At 42.9% G+C, this 24,550-nt stretch overlaps 1 protein-coding gene across 2 annotated transcripts in view; it reads right to left on the bottom strand.

Moving 5' to 3' along the window:
* Positions 1-9,476: 9,476 nt before the first annotated feature.
* The window catches only part of usp22 (ubiquitin specific peptidase 22), a 29,993-nt gene continuing 14,919 nt past the window's right edge, over positions 9,477-24,550 (bottom strand). For both annotated transcript variants that reach the window (XM_079492827.1, XM_079492828.1), the window contains exons 5-13: positions 22,109-22,275; positions 21,416-21,563; positions 19,831-19,945; positions 17,876-18,034; positions 16,531-16,657; positions 16,120-16,211; positions 15,623-15,682; positions 14,978-15,127; positions 9,477-11,318 (exon numbers count right to left, since the gene is read on the bottom strand). In XM_079492827.1, coding sequence (XP_079348953.1) covers positions 11,276-11,318; positions 14,978-15,127; positions 15,623-15,682; positions 16,120-16,211; positions 16,531-16,657; positions 17,876-18,034; positions 19,831-19,945; positions 21,416-21,563; positions 22,109-22,275 — 1,061 coding nt within the window. In that variant the 3' untranslated portion in view covers positions 9,477-11,275. The remainder of the gene's footprint in view (positions 11,319-14,977; positions 15,128-15,622; positions 15,683-16,119; positions 16,212-16,530; positions 16,658-17,875; positions 18,035-19,830; positions 19,946-21,415; positions 21,564-22,108; positions 22,276-24,550) is intronic.

Below are 24,550 nucleotides of genomic sequence, written 5' to 3'. Positions count from 1 at the left end.
AGGCTTCATTTACATAATGGGAACACCGGAACAGACAGTATTGTGAAACTACACTAAACATTGTGAAACTGTGAAATGTCAGTCTTAGCCGATTCCGATTACACTGGCACTCACCATTCCCACATTTCATACATACACATGTCAGTATTTGATATGCATGTGCTGTCTTTATTTGCACAAGAGATTGAGGATCTGCCTATCTTTTGTACAATCTTGAAGTACATTTCATATTGTGGTATTGTAATAACCACAGTAAAATGCTCAGTAAGTTGAACTGGGGGCCTAAAACATGCTGCTCTAGATATTACTGTACTGTTAAATATTCTGAGACCGTGTCTAAACACCCTGTCTTCTGAGCTATCAAATGATAAGCAATTAACTACTGCAATCAAGGTCATAATTATATGCAGAAGGAAACATGTGGCTGCTGCTTCACAAGCCATGTCTTCACACAACAAGCTCAGGAAAAAGACCACATTGGTGTGTGCAGGCATGTGTGTGTGTGAGAGAGAGACGGGGGTCCTCTTCAGCCTCAGTAGAGAAGGGGGAAGTCCCATGGTAGACTGTGTGCAGCCTCCATGTAAAACACATCCCTGCATCACTCTAACAGGACTGTTCAACTTCACGTCTCCACTGAGTCCACTCGCATCCCACCAGGTAAGTGACTATAGGCTCATCATAGGACAGACACATGAAAGTCAAGGGTGATTTATACTTACTAGTTGCGCAACGGTGTTATGCACCACAAATAACCGGAAAAGTACAGAGGTACAGTTACACTATAATGCTAAAAGGATAACACAAAAAACCCTGAGGGCTTGTTTGCATTGTCATCCTATGTATTCTGAGGATTATTTTGATGTCTGATGCATGTCTGACATTTGAGACAAAAGCACTCTGGGGGGGGGGGGGGTTATCCCAGCGTAATGACTTTGCCGAAAATACCTGATGTTAACTGATCAGTGTGTGCGCGCGCATGAGTGCGTGCACGCACACACACACACACACACACACACACACACACACACACACACACACACACACACACACACACACACACACACACACACACACACACACACACACACACACACACACACACACACACACACACACACACACACACACACACACACACACACACACACACACACAAGTAAATCAGTACACATAGACACCGACTTAGAACAAGTGCAAACACAGAATAATATGTCTGTTTCTACGAACACTAGTTGGCAGATGTTCCTAGAGCACTGTTAGGACGACTAGTGAACATAGACTTATCATAGAACACTGCAGGGATCAGATGAGACGGAAGGAAGAACAGCTAAGACAGTTTGGTTCGTGTTCAATTTACAGTACAGTACAGTACAGTACAGTACAGTACAGTACAGTACAGTACAGTACAGTACAGTACAGTACAGTACAGTACAGTATTTACCATTTACAGTACACTACCATTTTGACCTGAGATCAGATTCTAAAAATGTCTTCTACATCCTGACAGTTTTCTGAAAAAGCTATGTTTCTATGTCAGTCGTTCTTCGATTTTTCAAAAATAGCAGACCTACAAGCTCGTAGCGCGCCACTCGGTGGCGCGCTATGAGCTTGTAGATCTGCTATTTTTCAATAGCTAAAGCATAACATAATGCTAACACCAAAAGGGGTTAAATTAGATCCCTGCTAGTAAAATAACATGAAACAAAAGCATAATAAAGAACATGTTATTAGGCTTTGTTAGGTCTTATGCGATTTCGTATAAGACCATAATGTAGGGATAATTGTGTATAATTATTAGGGTATAACTTCTGTCTAATAACAAACACATTATTTCTAATTACGCCTTATCAGGTCTAATTAGGAAATTGTGCTGCGACCGAGATGGGTCGGTTTCTAAAATTGAGACAAGTCATGTTTCAGGGAGGTGATGATGAGCCAGAACAATACTATGACTCAAACCCAGGCCTTGTGTGTGAAACCAGATGACGGTTTCACATGAGACAAAGTGTAGTTTTTGTCTCACCGTGTGTGTGTGTGTGTGTGTGTGTGTGTGTGTGTGTGTGTGTGTGTGTGTGGGGAGGGGGTGCTCAGTGGAGCAAGGCAGAGTCTTGCCGAGTCCAGAGATATGATTTTGGATGAAGAATAGAGAAAGTGCAACAGAGCCTGTGTTTTTTTCCTAGGAATATCCTCTGTAGGCCTAACAGAAACCTATGCGGAAAACAATCTGTACACACTATAGGATTCCAGGTCTACAATAAGGTGAGTCTACAGATTATGGCGGAAGATTGGGGGGGTATAAATCAGCCTACTGTACATCTGTAGTTTAGTGGTTTTCAACCCTTTTCATATTAAGACCAATTATTTATCCTGCATTTGAGCCACGACCACCATTTGATGAGATTTAGCATCTCCGACCCAAGACGTAGAATATTAGTTTTCGTTGGATACGATTTTGTCCACATTTCCATTGATGTAGTACCATAGGAGAGATAACAGGCAAACGTTGATCAAAACAACAATTCTTCTACATTCTATAATTGTGTAGACTTCTTGTAAATTAAGTAATGCAGATGTTTAACAATAATCTAACTCTTGAGAGTGTAAAATGAAACCAGTTGGGGTCCAGTTTGTTTTCATTTCACACTCTTAATGATCTATAAGGGTCCATTTGGTCATTTAGCTGTGGACCACCTGGATTCCCTTCAAGGACCATGTGGTCCCCAGACCACTGGCTGAGAACCACTGGTCTATACCAAGAAAGAACTGCATGTGGAACAGGTTTTCTACATTACTGTGCCTTGGCTCATTTTACCTTCTCGCTTCATTTTCTAGATTCAGCCCATTGATTTTAATATTCATTTAACAGTTGGAATCTGTCTGTCTCGGTGTGAGTTCTAAAAGGGCCAGATGGGAGGGCGTTGCTCAGGGGGACAGTACTGGGATGTTCTGCTCAGAAGCTGCCTGGTCTGTCGCCTGGTCTGTAAGCAGAGAGACACGCCGGCCAGGTGTGCCGAGTACTGTGGTGAGTTTAACATAAGATAATACTATATGTATGTACGGTATATGCATGTGTCATACAATGGTCGCATGACAATATATCACATGGAGCCCACCACACAACCCCTGTCAACCACACTCTAATCCAGGGGTTCTCAACCCGTGGGTCGCGACCCCTCGGGGGGGTCGCCAATTATTTTAGGGGGTCCCCAAATTATTTTCCAAAAAAAAAATATATATATATATTTTTTAATTTTATTTTCACGATTTTTCAAAAATAGCAGACCTACAAGCTCGTAGCGCGCCACTCGGTGGCGCGCTATGAGCTTGTAGATCTGCTATTTTTCAATAGCTAAATTATAACAATGCTTAAAACACCAAAATGGGTTCCCGCCCAAAATGGTTTAAGGTTATTGTAGCAGTCAATTTATATTGGGGGTCGGGAGGGGGCGGGGCGGGGGTCCCGAGACATTGCCAAAGCATTTCCGGGGGTCCCCGGCCAAAAACGTTGAGAACCCCTGCTCTAATCTCATGTCCAGAACCTAATCATTGACCCATTCCACACAAAACTGCATGCAAATCTTACAGCTCTCTTGCAGTCCAATAGTTTTAAGTCTTCCACTGAAGTGCTGCATGGCAGCACATTACATCATGTACACAAAGGGGCATTTTTATTACCAATCAATCAAGAGGGAATTGTGTGCTTTTACGAAGATGAAATTTTGGTTTGCTTTATCAATATGGTGGACAAGTCACTCTGCTGGATAAAATAATGATCTGGGGAACACACTAGTACTAAGAAGATATCCGAGTTTCAAAGAGACAGCTGAGCCTGTCCCAGAGAAAGATAGCCTGGATTTGAAGGATATAGCCTGAGTTCTTTCCACACATAATTAATTGTAACTGACGGTCATACAAGAAAATAATGCTCACCTGTCCTCTTCTTCAGCAGGAGATAGGTATGGGTCCATAGGTATCGGGTGACATGGTGGCTGCAGATGGTGAATCTGCAGGATGTGGCACAAGTGACATTTTATTTAGCATGAATAGCTTGCTAAAATGTATTTGATTAATTACATTTAGAATAAGAAGTATATCAATTACCTAGCTGTATCTGTGCCATCTGTATGATCTGTAGTCAGCTGGATAACTATGGATAGTAAGTTACAAAAGTATAGACTAACATGAGCTTAGCAAGTTACCAGCACAAGATGAGCTGTGATGTCATAGCAGGGCTCATCTGAGCCGTGTTGGTGTCTAATGATGTGGGGAATGTGATGGTGTACGATGTAACACAGCTGTGTAGTTTGCTGTGAGCCTACTTTTTGTGGGGATTACATTACAGTATGTAGGCCTACATGGGCAGATTATACCCCAGGTGTGTTTTGGACCGAAATGCCAAATCTCATCTCAAAGTGCACACTGGAAACCAAGGAGGACAGTTTACAACGACTTTACTTAAATAAATAAATAAATAAGTAAATAAGTAAATAAGTAAATAAATAAATAAATAAATAAATAAATAAATAAATAAATAAATAAATAATAACAGAAGTACACCACACAGGGCGAAACTCAAGACACCGGGGGAATACAAGGACACTCACAGGAAGCAGACATGAGTACAGTGATCCCGTGCACTGCAGAGAGCAATCACAGGCAGTCTTAAATAGTCTCTGAGGCTCGTTAGCGTCTGGCCCCTGGGCAGCGAGGCTTAATGACAATTTACTATGCATATAGGTTAATTAATGCTCAAATAAGTAGGCCCCTCAGTTTATACAGTACAAGGGTACCGGTAGATTGTAAAGTTCTCTACATGTGCTTTCTTGACACAGTAAATGTCTTTAATACAACCCAAGTAGGCCTACTGTTTGCATGCCCAGATTGCCCACCCGACTGTCCATTTTTGGTAGTCAAAAGATAAATGGTCCACGGGCCCCTGCAAGGCTTAATCCGTCTAAATCCAGAGGTGGATTTTGCTATCTAATAAAGATGCATTAATGGTTGATGGAAACACTGCCCTCTGTGGGTCCAACTGAACATGTACTAGTAGGCTACAGGTAGTGCCCCAAGTCACCTAACCAATTTGTACCAATGTGTCCTGCTGATTGTGTGGCAGTGGCAGAGAAGTGCAAGGCATTCACCGGCCAGTACTATGACAGTCTCCTGAGGAAATGTCTGAGCTGTGCAGAAGTGTGTGGAAGTCACCCGTCACATTGCTCCCAACACTGCAAGAGTGAGTGCACATGCACCACACACACACACACACACACACACATGCACCACACACACCCTAACAGGCAAGCAACACAGCAGGTGTTTAAGTGTATGCGTGTAGTGTGGTGGAGTTAGGAGAGAAGAGGGTAAAGAAAACAAGGCAGTGTCAAGGTTCAGTTCAGTGTACAGCAAGATAATGCATGAATGCATGATAACAGACTTTGACTTACCTACAGGAAAGCTGGAGCCTTCAAGTCTGCATTCACAGCATAGGCAACCATGGAGACAATTTGAATATTTTCATTCAAATTGAAGTGTCTTGGATTCTTAATCAGTCACCAATGTGGGCGTTCAATTGGCAACTGCAGAGCTAGGCTTCTAATAACAAACTCATTTAAAACCAGGCCACCACGTCAGAAAACTAGCAGTAGTACCACTTACTATATTTACACCATGCATCGCCATGGGAACAAAATGAACCCATGCGGCTTCAAACACCTGTCAGGCAGAGGAAGCTTCCTGCAGAGAGGATTGAATGGTAGGAGTCAGCAGAGACACGTTGGGTTGAGCGAAACACATTAACCACTTAAAGGAGAATTCCATACTAAAAGGCTTTCTTACCTTTCTTTGTAGTTGTTACATCCCCACCAAAGAGGTCCAGGTGTTATTTTGTGCAAAAGCTCCTTATTGGCTATTTCCCCTACCATAAGCCCTAAATGAATTGCATTGAATGGGAATTGATGGGGTGTTGTGCTAATTCACTTATTTCCATCGCTCAAAATTTAAAAACAATTGTATATATCCTCTCTTCATAATGTAAATAATATCCCAAGCGGCACACTTTACTACTTATTTCGATGGAAATAAGCGAATTAGCATAACACCCCATAGCCCCATTCAATGCAATTCATTGAGGGCTTATGGTAGGGGAAATAGCCAATAAGGAGTTTTTGTACAAAAAACACCTGGACCTCTTTGGTGGGGACGTAACGACTACAAAGAAAGGTAAGAAAGGTAAAAAAGCCTTCTAGCATGGAATTATCCTTTAAGCCTAGAACACATTTTTTGATTATTAAATTAAATTACCAGAGTGAAAATGGTTATTAAAAATGTAGTTATGCAAGTGCAACTTGAAGCACATTAATACACGGTACATAATTCAAATAGAAAGGGACACAAATGCAGGCTAAATAGTAAATACACCTATTCATTGTCAGAAGCTACAACTATGTTTTCATTCTCCCTCCATCCTGTCATCCAGCCCGGCCACCTGCCTTGGCTTCCTCCACTCAGAACCCTGCAATTGAAGAGACCATACGCACAACAACCTCCAGGGGACACTCCACTCCACCCACAGTCTTACACGGCCCCACTATTCTTCTCTACTCTCTACTGGCTCTGAGCACGGTGCTGCTGGTGTCTGCCTTGTCTGTAGCCCTGCTGGTGCTTCTCAGGACGGCCAGGACCAGAGCTCACAGACCAGCGCTCACAGAGGTGTTCTGTGCCCAGGAGGCTGAGGCCGGGCACGGCCAGGAGGTCAAGCAGCGTGGGCAGGACTCTCAAGGTCAGTGTTACTGGAGTGAGCTGTGAGCCAGGATCTCGTCAGGTGCAGCCTGTTACTGTTGGTTTGTCAACCAGGGCATTTCTTTCATTTTGAAATTGTCAGTGTAAAATTTTGTCTACTGGCCTCTATTATCACATTCCAGATTCCCTCATGGACTCTAGCGGTTTCCCCCCTCGAACAAGTTCCTCCAGCCCCACGGAGACCTGCGAGTGTGTCCACTGCTTCTGTGACCTCAGAGTGCCTCCTATATCGCATGGGGACATGAAGCCGCAGAGACCCCATTTTTTCTCCGCCCCCCAGGAACCACCTGCCATCCAGCAAAACTGTTCCCAAAGAGACACCGTTTTGGGTAAGCAGGGACTCAAACTCCCCCGGCAAGGAGATCCAAGAGGAGCTAGATGTGGAGGGACTGAAAGACCCTGTGGACACAATGCTGTTGGTGCTGTGATGGAAAACTTCTGAACTTAGTTGTTCCACAAATAGCGGAAATAACCCTTCTACAAGCTCATAACGTGGCGTATCATTCTCATCTGAGCGTGTAGATCTGCTATTTTCTTTTGGTGCAAATTTACACCAAAAGAAAATAGCAGAATTTTCTAAACATGATTTATTTTGTCGAAACCTTTCGCCCAGGGTTTATTTAGACAGACAGTAAAGCCAGTACATCTGTCCACAGCTTCAGACTCAGGATGAGTCACCCACCAGCTTTAGACCATGACTGTGACTTATAAACATTAAAGCTGAAGAGCTTCAACTCTGCATTCACGGCATCTGCAACCATGGAGAATATTTGCATTCAAATTGAAGTGTCTTGGTTGGATTCTTAATCAGTCACCAATGCACCATTATGCGAGCCATCGATTGTCAACTCCAGAGCTGGGTTTTCTAATTACAAACTAATTTAAAACCAGGACACCAGGTAGATGGAAGTTTCTGACTACCTAATAATCAGTGGTTCCCAAACTGTGGTGCGTTCACCCCTTGTGGTGCGCAAGCACCTTCTAGGGGGTGCGTGACATGAAAAGACTAATGGTGGTGCTATGGTTTTATTGTAAATATATGAACATACTATGCCAATATATGGCAAGTATGCAGCCTATGCTGCATATATATGCCATATTCAGGTTCATACAGTATGTGCATATATGTGGATAAATAGGAAATATATGTCTCTATATAGCTTATCCAATTTATATTTCCATGTGGGGGGGGGGGGGGGGGGGGGGGGGGGTGCGTCAGCTAGGCCAGGAGGTAACAGGGGGTGCATGGCCAAAAAGGTTTGGGAACCGCTGAAGTCCTAGTTGAACAGAAAACTAGCAGGAGTCAGGATGTGAGCTGAGAACCACTGAGGTCCTAGTTGAACAGAACACTAGCAGGAGTCAGGATGTGAGCTGAGAACCACTGAGGTCCTAGTTGAACAGAAAACTAGCAGGAGTCAGGATGTGAGCTGAGAACCACTGAGGTCCTAGTTGAACAGAAAACTAGCAGGAGTCAGGATGTGAGCTGAGAACCACTGAGGTCCTAGTTGAACAGAAAACTAGCAGGAGTCAGGATGTGAGCTGAGAACCACTGAGGTCCTAGTTGAACAGAAAACTAGCAGGAGTCAGGATGTGAGCTGAGAACCACTGAGGTCCTAGTTGAACAGAAAACTAGCAGGAGTCAGGATGTGAGCTGAGAACCACTGAGGTCCTAGTTGAACAGAAAACTAGCAGGAGTCAGGATGTGAGCTGAGAACCACTGAGGTCCTAGTTGAACAGAAAACTAGCAGGAATCAGGATGTGAGCTGAGAACCACTGAGGTCCTAGTTGAACAGAAAACTAGCAGGAATCAGGATGTGAGCTGAGAACCACTGAGGTCCTAGTTGAACAGAAAACTAGCAGGAATCAGGATGTGAGCTGAGAACCACTGAGGTCCTAGTTGAACAGAAAACTAGCAGGAGTCAGGATGTGAGCTGAGAACCACTGAGGTCCTAGTTGAACAGAAAACTAGCAGGAGTCAGGATGTGAGCTGAGAACCACTGAGGTCCTAGTTGAACAGAAAACTAGCAGGAGTCAGGATGTGAGCTGAGAACCACTGAGGTCCTAGTTGAACAGAAAACTAGCAGGAGTCAGGATGTGAGCTGAGAACCACTGAGGTCCTAGTTGAACAGAAAACTAGCAGGAGTCAGGATGTGAGCTGAGAACCACTGAGGTCCTAGTTGAACAGAAAACTAGCAGGAGTCAGGATGTGAGCTGAGAACCACTGAGGTCCTAGTTGAACAGAAAACTAGCAGGAGTCAGGATGTGAGCTGAGAACCACTGAGGTCCTAGTTGAACAGAAAACTAGCAGGAGTCAGGATGTGAGCTGAGAACCACTGAGGTCCTAGTTGAACAGAAAACTAGCAGGAGTCAGGATGTGAGCTGAGAACCACTGAGGTCCTAGTTGAACAGAAAACTAGCAGGAGTCAGGATGTGAGCTGAGAACCACTGCCACTTACTATATTTACACCATGCATCAGCATCACCATGGGAACAAAATGAAATGAACCCAAACACCTGCTAGGCAGAGGAAGCATCCTGCAGAAGACTGAATGGTAGAAGAAGTCAGCAGACACTTTAGGTTGAGTGAAAAAAGAATAATAAAAAAATAAAATAGAATAGAATAAAATAAAAATAGAATAAAAGTGCAGCACACAGGAGACTTTAAAGATATAGATATATTTAATGTTATTCTATTTGTGTGTCTCACCAAGATTATTGTGTCCAGTTTTATTTTTTGCAGCAGCAATTGTATGTGCATTGAATGTTTTGATCTAAATGATTCAAACAGGTTCGCAGTTGAGGCCTAACTGTACTACTGAAATAATATGCATGAACCAAACCACCGTTTCACTATTAGTTTGAACTCTTTTTCACTTACATACAAACTGTACATACATACATTACATACATACAACTCGTCAACGTTTCGGGGGGAAAAAAAGGGGGGATTTGAAAACTAAAAAATAAATTTCCTCTGGAAACTGTAAGAAACAGCTCTGACAGCATGCCGAATGCAAGTACTGATTCAGTACACGAAACATGCGCACACGCACGACACATGTGCATAACACACAGGAATACATACACGCATTTACACCAATGCACCATTTACACCAATGCACATACACTGGGGTTGTGGTTGTTTTTTTTTGCTCTCTTTGCTCACACATGCAAACACACGTTCACACACAAACTCGCGCAATTTGAGCGACATGCCGCAAGCACTGTGGGAGTGAGCCGAGAGACTATTGGACAGACAGACGCACGCACGCACGCACACACACACACACACACACACACAACAGTACTGTCCCCCTTCGTCTTGTTTTCACAATTTCACCGTTTTAAGTCTGAAACACTGCTCACAACAACATATCCAGAACTATGCACAAATATGGCAATATAATGTCACCATGGTAAAATAAAATAAAAAACAAAACAAAACATTTCAGACAATCAGACCCACAAGCGTGCCATGAACAAACAAACAAAAACCAAACCGATTTCACAACAGCAGGCTTGTGGAAATGTTCACCACCATTTTTGTTTTCCTTGTGTAAAAAAGTGACTGCATAATATAATGACACAGGCAAGCTTCAAGGGGGATGGGTTGAGGGTGCAAAACCGTAAACAAACGTTTGGATTATGTAGAAAAATATACTTGCTATGCTTTTCTTGTTTTTCCTCCTTTTTTGCCACCCTTTTATTGTATGGATGAATCGAGAGAGAGAGAGAGAGAGAGAGAGAGAGAGAGAGAGAGAGAGAGAGAGAGAGAGAGAGAGAGAGAGAGAGAAGAATCCTAACAGAACCCGTTAAGTTCAAAAGAACTTCTGGAGAGAGAGAAAAAAAAAGACCGTTGCTCATGTCCTACAGACCTACAGTATCTGAGGAATGAGGATTACAAATAAAGTTATAAATGATCAGTTTCTCATTACTATTTTTGCATTCAGAGGGAATATACATAGAAATGCACAAGCTAGGACAACGGACCTCCCAGATATATACACTCACTGTATATACAGTATATATATATATATATATATACACACACACACACACAACCAGTGGCTATATACATTATATATATAGCGACTGTAGCCGAGTGGGTAGAGGAAAGTCACTGGTCCTGGAAGGTGGTGGATCCGCCTATAGTCTGGACTGGACTACTAGATGCTATGTCTTTCTCTCTTCGTCTCATACCTTTATCACATCCACCCTCTTTCTGGAGTGTCTCCCGCCCCGTCCTCACTTCACGCCATCATCATTCATGATTCATGTGCCCCATCTTTGTTGAGTGTTTCCCCTATGCGCTCACTTTTGTTTCCCGCCATCATCTCTCCCGTCTTCCGATTGGTGCCACCATGCCAGCACTGTCTGCTTCTCTCTCTCCCTCTCGCTCTGTCTTTGTTCATCCCCTCCCCATCCTCTCTTCTCTCCTCCACCACCGGTGTGGATCCAGTGAGCAGACAAAGGGGAATTATTCATACTCCAGGAACTGTTTGTGGTAGAACAAAAGGTACCTAGTGGAGAGACAAAAAATACCAGATGGGACACTTTTTTTAAAACACTGACTAATTGTACTGACTAAATGTACTGTATTGCACTGTAGTCTAGGACCTGGCTAAGATATGTATGCACTTCATTTAGGAGAGAATATCTCAATTGTTCTTGGCTAATATGACCCCCGCGAACAACTTGGGAACTGTGAAAAATTCTCTATCCGGGGCGAAATACCCGAAAATGACCACGCCCTTTTTAAATTGACCGCTAGTTCAAACATGGCTCTATTTTCGAAACTGTTGGAGCTACAGATTTTCTGAGGTGCTCAAAATGTTTGTTGAATCCGTGCCCGAGGCAGCAACCCTCCAGGTCATCATTGTGGCCAAATCCAATATGGCCGCCAGTCCGCCACCTGAAAAAGGTTTTGTCTACAACTTTTGAACCAGATGAGCTATGAATGCAAACTTGGTGTCTAAATCATGTTTTTTGACAATTAGAAACATTTTGGAATGCTTATCTGTATGACTGGGTGTGGCTGAACCTCTATTTTACCAGAGGAGTACTCGACCCCAGTACTTGAGTACAAATACGACCTGTTGCATATAGTGCAGCAGGTAATTGCAAAATATAGCAAGAATCGTTCAAATGGTGATACAAGCATGACATTTGGTACATATACCCACTCTTTTCAAAAATATCGGTAGCCACGCAAAATTTCAAGATGGCGACCCCAAAAATCCAAGATGTCCGAAACTTGAAATGCATTGATTTTAAGCCCCATAACTAGGGATGGAGCCCGAAAATCGGGTCCATTACAAACCCGGTTCGGCATTTATCGAGACCCGAGTATCTATAAGCTTTTGGCTTGTCGAGCCTCTTATCGGGTATAGCCGCAGCAGCTGACGTCATAGGCAACTCGCTATAAGGGGCAGGCGCGTAGCGTGGATTAAATGATTGACGGGTGGTGGCAGCGCACATCCGACCGAGGTGTGAAAGTTTTTTGCCGACGTGCGAATGGGGGACAATTTAAAACAAAGGCGGATTACATGCTGTAGTTTGCTACTAACAGACATTTCCATGCACGAGGGCTGCCAAAGTAAGTCTTTTGCTTTTTTTTTGCCCCCTCTCTTTGAAGTTAAACTGGGCAAGCTCTTGACTGGGCCACGTTGGTAAGGGGGCCGAGACGCGACGGATGGTTGCGTTATGGTTGTGCCGTATGGTGGAACGGCTGAAAAAGTTTTGATTACATGTTTAAAAAGACAAGAGGGGAGCTAAATGCAATAATGAACTAGCTCGGGAGTGCATTTCACATGGGGTTGGGGCAGACCATTGTCTGACCACGGACTTCCACGCTTTCTGCTTCGCATCGAAGACAGCTTGACAGCTTCGTGCTGTGGTGAAATCACCGCCAGCCTCCGGTGTCCTCTGTGAGACATGTTAAGCTGAAGCAGCTAGCGTGGAAGCTAACGTTGGTCATAAGGATTATGCACACAACCATGCTGTTATCCACGCGTCCATCCGATAGCTTTTAAATGTAAATGTTCCATCCACGGAGCAAAAACGATATAAGCGGCTTCTTCATTCATTGATTCGTTTGGGCTTTGTTGTCTGTCTGACTGACTGACGGAGCTGTCTATCATAAGGCAGATCTACAAGCTCACAACGCGGTGCAACCAGACGCAGTGTGAGCTTGTAGATTGGCTATTTTTGGTGCGTGACACCGTTGTACGATGACGTATACATTGCGTTTTTAAAGTGACGGTACACCCTAGTAAAATGTAGTGCAAGGGATGGTTAAAATAAAAAGATTATAGAAAAGATATGCATAGTGTGTGTGTGTGTGTGTGTCATTGCAATAAAAATAAGGTGTTCAGAATGTATTATCTCCCAGCTTTCCACAAATTAATAGCAAATGCTTGATAGTGGGCTCGATAAGGACCCGGCTCGATAATGTGAATGTTATCAATAAAAATGAACGAGCTCCATCCCTACCCATAACTGTATTGAACATGAATATAAAGTTGGGCATTATTGCTGATATTTTGGTACCAAGGCTACCCAATGAATGGGCCGCTCCATCCATTCCTTTTCTCCATTCCATTTCCTTTTTGACCCTGTCCACGCACGCACGCACGCACACACACACAGACCTTTTCATGGTACAAAGAAAAGAAACAGCCAGACATGTTGTGTACTTCTCTTTCCTTTCAGAATAATGCAGTACCGGTACTTCAGCTGTTTTTGTAGCTATTTCTGAGTTTTGAGTGGCTGCTGTCCATAGACCAAAGAAAGAATTCTCCTTCTACCTTTTTTCTCCATTATTGATTATAATGAAGAACATCATAAGAGCGCTCTTATAAGCCGGATGCTTAGGGGGAAGAAAGGGAAAAAAATACTATTCCTTAATACGAACATGTCTCCAATATTTCAATTCAATTCAATTCAATTCAAAGGGCTTCATTGAAAGGGCTCTTTCACTACATCCATACATCTTCTCTTTGGTCTTCCTCTAGGCCTCCTGCCTGGCAGTTCCAACCTCAGCGTCCTGCCGTCCTTCTACTTCTTCTTCTTCTTTATCTCCAAAACATCTGACATGTGCTGTCCCTCTGATGTACTCATTAATGATCCTATCCATCCTTGTTACTCCCAGAGAGAACCTCAACATTTTAGTCTCTGCTACCTCCAGCTCTGCTTCCTGTCTTTCTGACTATCTCTAAAACATAAATGTGTAAACTACAGATGTAATTTTATTGAAACAAGAGAATAATAGCATAAGAGCATAATAATTTATGCTGAGCATTAGTCAAAGGTATGTTTAAATTGGAAACACGTGCGAGCGCGCACACACACACACACACACACACACACACACACACACACACACACACACACACACACACACACACACACACACACACACACACACACACACACACACACACACACACACACACACACACACACACACACACACACACACACACGCTCCGTCCTTTAGATTCCTCACGGAGAAGACCTTTTTTGTCCTGATCATACAAAAAGGACAAAGTTAAAGGAAGTAAAACTAATTGTCAGATAGTCGCCATCTTTGAAATATGCAAAATAGAGGTTCAGCCACACCCAGTCATAAAGATGATCATTCCAAAATGTTTCTAATTGTCAAAAAACTTAGACACCACGTTTGCATTCATAGCTCATGTGGTTCAAAAGTTCTAGATAAAACCTTTTTCAGGTGGCGGACTGGCGGCCATATTTGATTTGGCCACTATGATGACCTGGAGGGTTGCTGGCTTCGGCACGGATTCAACAAACATGAGTATTCTGAAAATGTTGAGCACCTCAGAAAATCTGTAGCTCCAACGGTTTAGAAGATAGAGTCATGTTCGAAGTAGTGGTCATTTAAGGAAGGGCGTGGTCATTTCCGGGTATTTCGCCCCGGATAGAGAATTTTTCACAGTTCCCAAGTTGTTTGCGGGAGTCATACATGCATACATATCTTAGCCAGGTCCTCTACTACTGTATCGTATTGTTTTTCTTTGACCTGTGAAGCACTTTGGTACGATGAGTCGTTTTTAAATGTGCTATACAAATAAAATTGATTTGATTTGATGAATTGTATCCTTTGTTGGGAGGGGGGGGGGGGGGGCACACACACACACACACACACACGTTGTCTCACCCTTCACTGTCCAGTACGTCCTTGATGCTAGCCTTGGTGATGATGGCGTCGTCACATTTGAACCACTGGTCCTTGTGCTGGCGGATGAAGGTGGTGTAGTGTCCGCTCTCCAGTGTCCCCTGGTGGTTGACCACTGCAAACAGACTGTACCTGCAAGAGTCAGGGAACAGGAGGGAAGGATGAGAGAGAGGAAGGGGTAGAAGAAAGGAAAGGAAAGGAAAGAAGGAAAGGAAAGAGACAAAGAGAGAAGGGAGGTGGAAGATCTACAAGCTCACAACGCTGCGATGTGTTATGAGCTTGTAGATGGGATTTTCTTTTCAGCCAACACTCAAGAGATTTGGGAGGGCAGGCGACTCCGGACAAAGTATAGAGGGTTTAACCCATTTTGGGCGGGAACCCCTTTTGGTGTTAGCATTATGTTATGCTTTAGCTATTGAAAAATAGCAGATCTACAAGCTCACTATTTTTGAAAAATCGCAGAACGACTGACATAGAAACATAGCTTTTTCAGAAAACTGTCAGGATGTAGAAGACATTTTTAGAATCTGATCTCAGGTCAAAATGGGTTAAGAGAGCAAAGAAATCAAACGCTGCCTGAGACTTCCTCTAGCGCAGTAAAGAAACCATATAGGAGTGTTGTCTTACTTGTTGTCGTTGTTGAGGTCTGAGGTTTGTTGATACTGTCCATTCATCCTGCTCTCCTTACTGAAACACCAAAGCACATTGAATACAGAAACACACATTCATACGTGTACAGTATATACACTGGATATATAGTTGAGACACATTCATACGTGTACAGTATATACACTGGATATATAGCTGAGACAAGTGGCCCGTAGCACTTGCCCTATAGCCCCTTAGATAGCACTTTATGTAGACTTAGATAGCATTTTTACAGACGTATAGCATGTTACGTAGACAGCACTAGAATTGCATTTTATGTAGTCAAAGCACTTTATAGTATATATGTATAGTTTCATTATAGATATTCCACTGTTACGTTCTTAGCTTACGTACGTTTCATAACTACTTTTTATGTATGTGATGTATTGCCATGCTTTTGTTCTTGCTTAATGTAAGTCACTCTGGATTAAGAGCGCTGCTAAATGACTAAATTGTAGACAAACAGACAGACAGACCTGGAGGCCATGAAGGGGGTCATGTCCAGCTCTAAGGGGAAAGACACATAGGTGGTGATCTTTCTGCGTAGCTTGGCTGAGTGTTCAAACCTCTAAAAACCGAGAGGCAGAGAGATAGAGATAGAGAGAGGCAATAGAGAGATAGGGGAGGGACAAAGATGAAAAGAAAGAAGGGGAGAGATGGCAGGGAAGGAAAATAGAGATGAAGACAGAGAGAAATCAAGGGAGTGAGAGAAGGATAGAGAGAGAGGTGGAAGAAGGAGATGTCAGCAAAGTTGTTATTAATCAATAATCATTGATTATTTCATGAAAAATAATTCCAAAGGGTCTGGTCAATGCATTATTGATGATTTAAAAGTTGAAGACCCCCCCCCCCCCACACACACACACACACACACACACACACACTACCTTGAGATGAAAGCAAGCGACGATGGGGAGTTTCTTCATGGTCAGTTGTTTGGTGGACTCCTGGTAACTATGGCAACCACTACACTTGATCTTAGCACTGCTGCCTAAGTGCTCAGGTCTGGTAAACCTGCAGAGAACACAGGAATGGTTGGTTGGAATAATTGTGTGTGTGTGTGTGTGTGTGTGTGTGTGTGTGTGTGTGTGTGTGTGTGTGTGTGTGTGTGTGTGTGTGTGTGTGTCATGTGCATGTGTTGTATGCGTGCATGCACAGGTGTTGTGACTACAGAGAGATGGCAACATTACATTTGATTTTGTATGGAAATGATTGAATATTCTGGTTTAGAAAATTATATAATTTATGCAGGGTCACAAGGGTGATGTGATAATACATGAGTCTCACAAAGCTACATATCTGTGTGCGACTGAGTAACTCATATAAAAATATGAGTAATAGTAAAAATATAAGAAATATAAGTTATTAGACTTTGACTGGACAAACAATATTAATTTCCCCAAATTGGTGAAAAACTGGACAGCTCAGAGGTGTCGCCTAGGAATTTATTCACTTCAAACCAAATGTAAATAGCATTTATGACAAAAACATTTAACTGGAGCAGACCGGAGAAAGATTTCCTGAGGACAGGAGTTCAATTTGAATGATGGTTTTAAATCTCTGGAAACCCAAAACATTGAAGCTGCCATTGTGCACCACTGAAGATGGAAATTGAAATCCTCCTCCATCAAATGGCAAGTATAAAAGTGGTGGCTGGGATTTTTAAATCTGGTAGTCACACAAATGCACACTAGATGATACTCATCAGCTTATTTTAAACATGCACACACTACACAATTTTAAACAATGAGGCATCACAGATTACAGGTCATGATTCTATTCATATTCTCGGGGTTGCCACAATGCTGCACCTCGCGTCATTTAATCACGCGTGATCAGCAGATGTAAACAGTGGCCGTTTATGTGACGAGAAGAGAATGACAAATGGTTGGATTATGTCTGAAAAGAAACATTATGGACAGTGTTCTTCCCACATATCTACAAGCCTCAGCTGTCCAACGCACAACGAGTTGTTTTGACTGGTGCTCCGACACACACATCTGTCTGCTTGTGTAGTAGACACTCTTTCTCTCAGTTGCAAGCGACTCGCACTGTGCCGTTCCACTCGGACAATACCGATACAGATAAATATCAAACACGTTCCAACATTCTCAGGACAGGGGGCTTAAGATTGGATCTTTGTACCACTCACACAAATATGACATAATTATGCCTGAGATTCTCTCCCAATCTAGGCTGGGGGTATCTGTGATTGATGTCCAGTGCCGGTACCTGCGGAGGCAGTCGGTGAGCGTGGTGGACCCGGCGGTGTGAGTCTCTCCGTTAAGGGCTGAGCCGTCTCCTCCCGGGCTGAGGGGCCAGAAGGGCGTGGAAGAACCCGGCAAGTCCAGGCTGATGTCCCAGAACGGGTCGATGGTTGTTGACACACCGCTAGGGGGGAGAGAGAGAGAGAGAGAGAGAGACAGAGAGAGAGGGCAAGAGAAGATGTGAGCATTAAGTGTACGTGAGGGGAAGGCGTGCGTGTTCTATCGCAATGCCAAAGTACTCAAGTACTGTACTGTACTAGAATTACTATACTTTTACTTCTTCTACTCCACTACATCTCACTCAGAGACAAATATTGTACTTTTACTGCACTACAATTATTTGAAAACTTTAGTTACATTGTAGATTTTGATTATTACTACAAAACATACATTTCAGCCATTTGCAAATAGCCGATCTACAAGCTCGACAGAGCTTGTAGCTCTGCTATTTTCAAAAGATTTTGTAGACATTTTACACATGTGAAAATATACTGCATAATAAGTACTTTTACTTTTATACTTAACCCATTTTGGGCAGGAACCCCTTTTGGTGTTAGCATTATGTTATGCTTTAGCTATTGAAAAATAGCAGATCTACAAGCTCATAGCGCGCCACCGAGTGGCGCGCTACGAGCTTGTAGGTCTGCTATTTTTGAAAAATCGAAGAACGACTGACATAGAAACATAGCTTTTTCAGAAAACTGTCAGGATGTAGAAGACATTTTTAGAATCTGATCTCAGGTCAAAATGGGTTAAAGTATGTATACCATCTCTGTGATTCAGTGTGCGTTGTGTGCAGTAGAACAGCATAGTGGAAGAACTGGCAGAGAGCTGGACTAATGGAGACATATAGCACTGTGGTATGTTGTCACTATGATGTGGAGTAGATGATGACAGTAGCAGCAGAGAAGAATAAACACAAATGTATGATATAAATGTGTGAAATTGCAGTTTATAATAATATAATTATGCAGGTTTCTAACACTTTTTTCCAAGATTGTAACAGTTTGATTGAAAAATAATAATAATAATCACACCTGTGTGATGTGAGGGGCGCTCATCATATATACATCATCAGACATCTCATCATACATCATCTCATTCCGGCCAATCACAATTTGCGTCCTCACCTTCGTCTTCAATGTTTGTGTTTACACAAACCCTCAACCCTCCAAGTGGTTGGAACAAACCAAAGCCGTTTAGTCTTCTGAATTATTGCTATTTATGGATGACTCTACCTGTTGAGTACTGTTACCAATGGCTACATAGAAACTGAGGGCCTGCCCCTCTATTGTAATCATACTGATGATGATGATTATTATTGTTATTATTTAGCCTGCATTCCTATTATGAATTAATAAATGTATTGGAGTGATAAAAGGAAAGAGCACATCAGCACTTCCACAACATATAACAGTCACAATATCACCGAGGATAAAAACACAATGAAGCCCTGAGGTTGCAACCAAAGTAATGTGTGCCACATTTCCCAATATTGTTAATTTACTGACCTTCAAATATTGCTGGTTGACCCACATTCGATTGTCTCCAAAACGGAAAGAAAGAAGAAACATGCAGTATGCAAACTGACCACCAGGTGGAACTAGAGTTCAGCTTTAGAGGTCCTCTGTTCTGAGACCTCATGTTGCTGCAGTGGATGAGGCAGCTGGATAGTGTGTGCGTGTGTGTGTGTGTGACTGTGTGTGTGGATTGTCAGCATTTGGTTTTCGTGCATGACTGCAGGACTGAGAGGAGGAGAGAGTATGAGTCATTTCAGGACAGAATTGATCGTTTGAGGATAGTGGGAGACAGATAGCATCTCTGCTTCTGTCAACTACATGGTATTTCTCAGCTGCTGTTTGGAGGAGATAAGATAACAAACCAACACACACACACACACACACACATACACACACTTACTGGCAGACTTGACAGGTGACGTCCGACTGCAGCCCTCCAGTGAAGATTTGGTCGATGATGCAGTTACAGTGATTTGGGTTGTTGGCTTTCCCATTTTCCCATTTCCCATTGTCGTCTGTATCGCAGGCACGCACGCACACACACGCACACATGCACACACACACACAAATTCTATTTATCACATTAAATCACGACATCAACGGTCATCACTGTCCAGGGGTTTTACTCATGTTTCTATGCCTGTGAAGACACACAAGCAGTACTGCGTAACAGCCCCTCCCTCCCATATCACCACCGTTCTCTCTGCCCCCTCAACCGCAGTATCAGAGAGAGGAGCAGAGAGAGAGATAATCAATGCAAGCGGCACCTCTCAAACAGTTCTGTCAATTACTGTCCTCTCCTCTCTTTCATTCATCACTACAGAGCGACCCCCATCTCCGCCTCTACCCTCAACCGTGTCTTCCGCATAATGCTTCTTTATTAATTTCCCCGTCTCCCTTTGTCTCCATTCCTCCGTCCCTCCGTCCCTCTATTGGATCTGCCCATCTCAATTCCAAGTTCCATTCGCCATGCTCTGTTGGCATAGATGTTGCATCATCCACTTCAAAACACCGGTGACGACCTACAAGGCGACCAAGGGCATGGCAGGCACCCCCCCCTCCTGCGGGATACGATCAGCATTACAACCCTTCCTGCAAGCTTACATCAGCTAGCACACGTGTGTCTGTCCTGTCCCTAGGACACCCTGTCTGTCCCTATGACACCCTGTCCTGTCCCTATGACACCCTGTCTGTCCCTATGACACCCTGTCCTGCCCCTAGGACACCCTGTCCTGCCCCTAGGACAGGTGGTCTCCCTCCTGGTAGGCCTGTTACAAAATATCATAATTGCCTAATCGCAATAATTTGAGATAATCGCAATTATTTTTTGCATAATCGCCAATCATTTAAAAAAAAAAGAAAAGCTCACATATTTTCAAACATTTAAAAAAAATAGTGGAAATACACAATAGATCTGCCTTTTCCATTATTCATGTTGGTATGTATAAAGTTATTGAATTATTTAAGGCCATTTGTCATATCTGGCATCTGCCCTGTGCAACTTTTGTTTACGAAGCCTAAAAGCCAAACAGAAATGCAATTTTTATTGATATGTTCCAATGTTCAACAGAAATACAATTAAACCGCAATTATTTGAGCGACAATTAATCGTCAAGTAAAATGTCATAATCGTGACAGCCCTACTCCCAAGTGGAGATCACTTTGCATGCAAAGCACCTGACGAAGCCTACACGGCAAAACGCGTCATGCAAATAAAGCAATGAAGCAAAAATAATCTTGTCCTGAGCGTCTGCAGTCGTGTGTAGTCCCTTCCTCTTCTAAAGAAGTTTTCCCTGGTCTACATTTTAGGTCTACATTTTATGCCTTGCCTACCAGCACCTCCCCCACTTGGATGTAAATATATATATTGTGTGTGTGTGTGTGTGGGTGAGTGGGTGGGTGCGTCTGCAGTATGTCTATGACTAATATACTGTATGTGTGTGCACCTGCAGTGTGTCTAGTATGTCTGTGTGCGTGTGGGAGACCTTTGCAGTGTCTGTGCAGGACGTCCAGGGCTGCTATGAGAAACTCGTGAGCATCTTGCTGTTCGTAGCCAGCCAGGTGTCTGGCATGAGTCCACACCAGGTGTAACAGACGAAAGGGAATGTGGGGAGAACGATGGCCCGAGTAAAACTGGACACACACAGAGAGAGACAGAGAGAGAGAGTGCAGATGATACATACGTAGTCCAGTGAAAACGGAACACTCATTGTGTCCAAAACTGTTTCAAACAAACTTGTAGAATAGGGGCTCTATTTTCATCCATGCTAAACCCCGTATCCCTAAAATTCTTTGCCTTTTTTTTAAACTATTTTGAAAAACATTTTTGAATAGTTAAAATAGCCAATCTACAAGCTCACAACGTGTCGATGTAGATCGACACGCAGACATCTCTGACGTTTATAACAAACCAAACTGTAAAAAATGCCCCATAGACACAATGTGATGCTGCACCCCAGTAAGATGGCCGCCACGTAGCGACGTCGGTCTCTATTGGCCAGCAGCGTGGGTGAGTCATCTAGCCTTTCTTATATATATCTATGGGCTCTACAATACAGGGGGAGTACTTCTTTACTTAAGTTGTGCATGATTCCTTCATTATTAACTATAGATTAACAACAGACACGTTTATATATTTTATACTTTTCCAAGTCAATCCCCCCAACACACGCACGCACCTCTTGGAAGAGCTGTGACATCTCACACACCAGACAGGAGTCGCTCTGCATCACACACTTATGTCTGTCAGAAAGGAAGAAGTCCCTGAGCAGGGGTGTGTGTGTCAGTGCCTGAACGATGCAGTTCATGAAACATGTGTTACCCAGGTTTATTAGCCCACGCAGACCTGTGCAAGAGAGACACAATAGTATTTATTGTCACAGCGTAGTATTTATTGTCACAGCGTACCAGAGATACAAAGACATCCACTGCAGACACACACTACCAGGTCTGAGGACTCACCTCTTCAGACTCCACCTCAACCCCTAGAATTCATTGATTGAATACTTTTATTTTTTTATATAGTTTTTTATTGGGGAGAGTCAAGCAGTATATCTGACAGGAAAATCTTTGCACATAGTCACCCATTTTTTTTCTTTTTTAAAATCATCACAAACATCAACAGACAACATACACCCCCCCAACGAAACAAGGACAAACAGGACAAAATAAAATAAAAATAAAAACACAGGTCACATCATGGGTCACAGTCAAGAGTATTGTACACTTGTAAGAGAGGCACTGTCTGTTAATTCTGAAATCCACAGTCCGCTATATTCGGGTCACACCGAGCAGTCTAATCCAGGGAGGTACGATTATTGAAGTATTCTATAAAGGGTCTCCATGCCTTAGTGAAGCCTTCGACGGTTCCTCCGAGAGAGAATTTGATTGATTGAATACTAGCTCTGGTCCATAGCTCTAATGCGTTGCATTTAGAGCTATGTTACTCTCAACTTCCGCCGCTCGCATGAATGCAGACCAGCCTCTCCTCTTTAGCGTAAATAAAAAAAAACGTTTTTGCTACTCACCAAAACAAAGGCGGGTTGTGTCATTAGAAAGCCTACTTTCCTTAGTGGACGCACTCTGAGCCTCCCACCACATGTATAAACGGTACTTTTTTGCCAAAAGGGGATTTTGTTTCCACCGGGGAAAAAAATACTTTTAGTTACTCCACTGCGCCTTCTACCGATATTGCCCAGAGAATTGCCTCATAGAGAATATTTTTCCTCCGGTGAAAATAAATCGCTTTCTGGCCAAAAAGTACCGTTTATACGTGTGGTGGTCAGAGTGTTTCCACTAAGGAAAGTAGGCTTTCTAATGTCACAACCCGCCTTTGTTTTGGTGAGTAGCAAAAACGTAATTTTTATTTACGCTAAAGAGGAGAGGCTGATCTGCATCCATGCGAGCGGCGGAAGTTGAGAGTAACATAGCTCTAAATGCAACACATTAGAGTTATGGACCAGAGCTAATTGAATACTACAAGTTTGTTAATAGTACATGTAGTGTAGTACAGTCAAAGGTTATGCTAAAAGGATAATCTACTATCCCTTTTTGATTCTACTTATATCTTGGTTACTTGTTCATGTTGTTTCTTATATTTGTTTTTTCTCTATCACAAATGTTAAACATGATTTAGAATGATAGCATGTAGTTTAGACGAATGCTGGGTTTATCGTTTACCTGGTATCCAAGCGTCTTCGAGGCACTACATAGTTATCTCGCCCTTTGCTTATGTGACTATTTAGCTTGTTGTTTACTGACTAAAGCTCATGATTACTCTGTATATTCCGTTTATTTTACACTTTGAAAATCACACTGGATAAGTGCGTCTTCTAAATGCCTGAAGTGTAAATAGTAATTTAAATGAGAGTGTGTATGAGAAATAAAAGGATGGAGGGAGAAAAGGGGTGAGGCTAGTATGCGGTGCTTTCACTAAAAACAACCAATCTCCATTTCCATACCATTGAAATGCTTCCATTATGTCTATTAACCTAGGACGGTTTCGGACTGGGGGCAGGGGGGAGAGGGACAGAAAAAGGAAAAAATCGTCGTAAACTTCGCCTTGAGTTATATCACTGTTCCTTGCTCTGTCCTCTCTGAACATCTAAATACCAGATTATTTTCATCGTCTCCGCCGTGGCCATACTGATTTGGCTAAGATTGGCTTCCAAAGTCTGCAGGATTGGCCGTTTTGTACAAAATGCCTCAAATCATGAACACAGTTTGCCATGAAACATTGCTGGCTCACAATAAGTAATCTGCCCTGGCGAAGACCTGTGCTCAGAGGATCACATTTTTCTAGTTCTCTCTCTTCCTCTACTCTCTCTCCCTCTACTCTCTCTCTCTCCCTCTACTCTCTCGCCCTCTACAACTGCCTACTAACTCTCTCCGTCTCTCCACCTTTCTGTATTTCTCCATCTCATCTTCTTTTTCCCAAATGCCCAGTTCCTATCCTCCTCACACTCTCTCTAAACTCCTTTGCATCTCTCTCTCCCTCCCACCCTTCCATCGCTTTCTGCTGTCATCTTTTCTTCCTCTCTTCGCCATCACTTTCCCCTGTTCTTTCACTCCTCTCCCTTCCCTTTCTCTCTCACCCTCCCTCCATCTGTCTGTCTTCCTGA

Source organism: Electrona antarctica, assembly GCF_951216825.1.
Source record: "Electrona antarctica genome assembly, chromosome: 22".
Taxonomy (NCBI): domain Eukaryota; kingdom Metazoa; phylum Chordata; class Actinopteri; order Myctophiformes; family Myctophidae; genus Electrona; species Electrona antarctica.
Note: the sequence above shows the minus strand (reverse complement) of the source record. Positions and strands in the feature narration are given on the sequence as shown.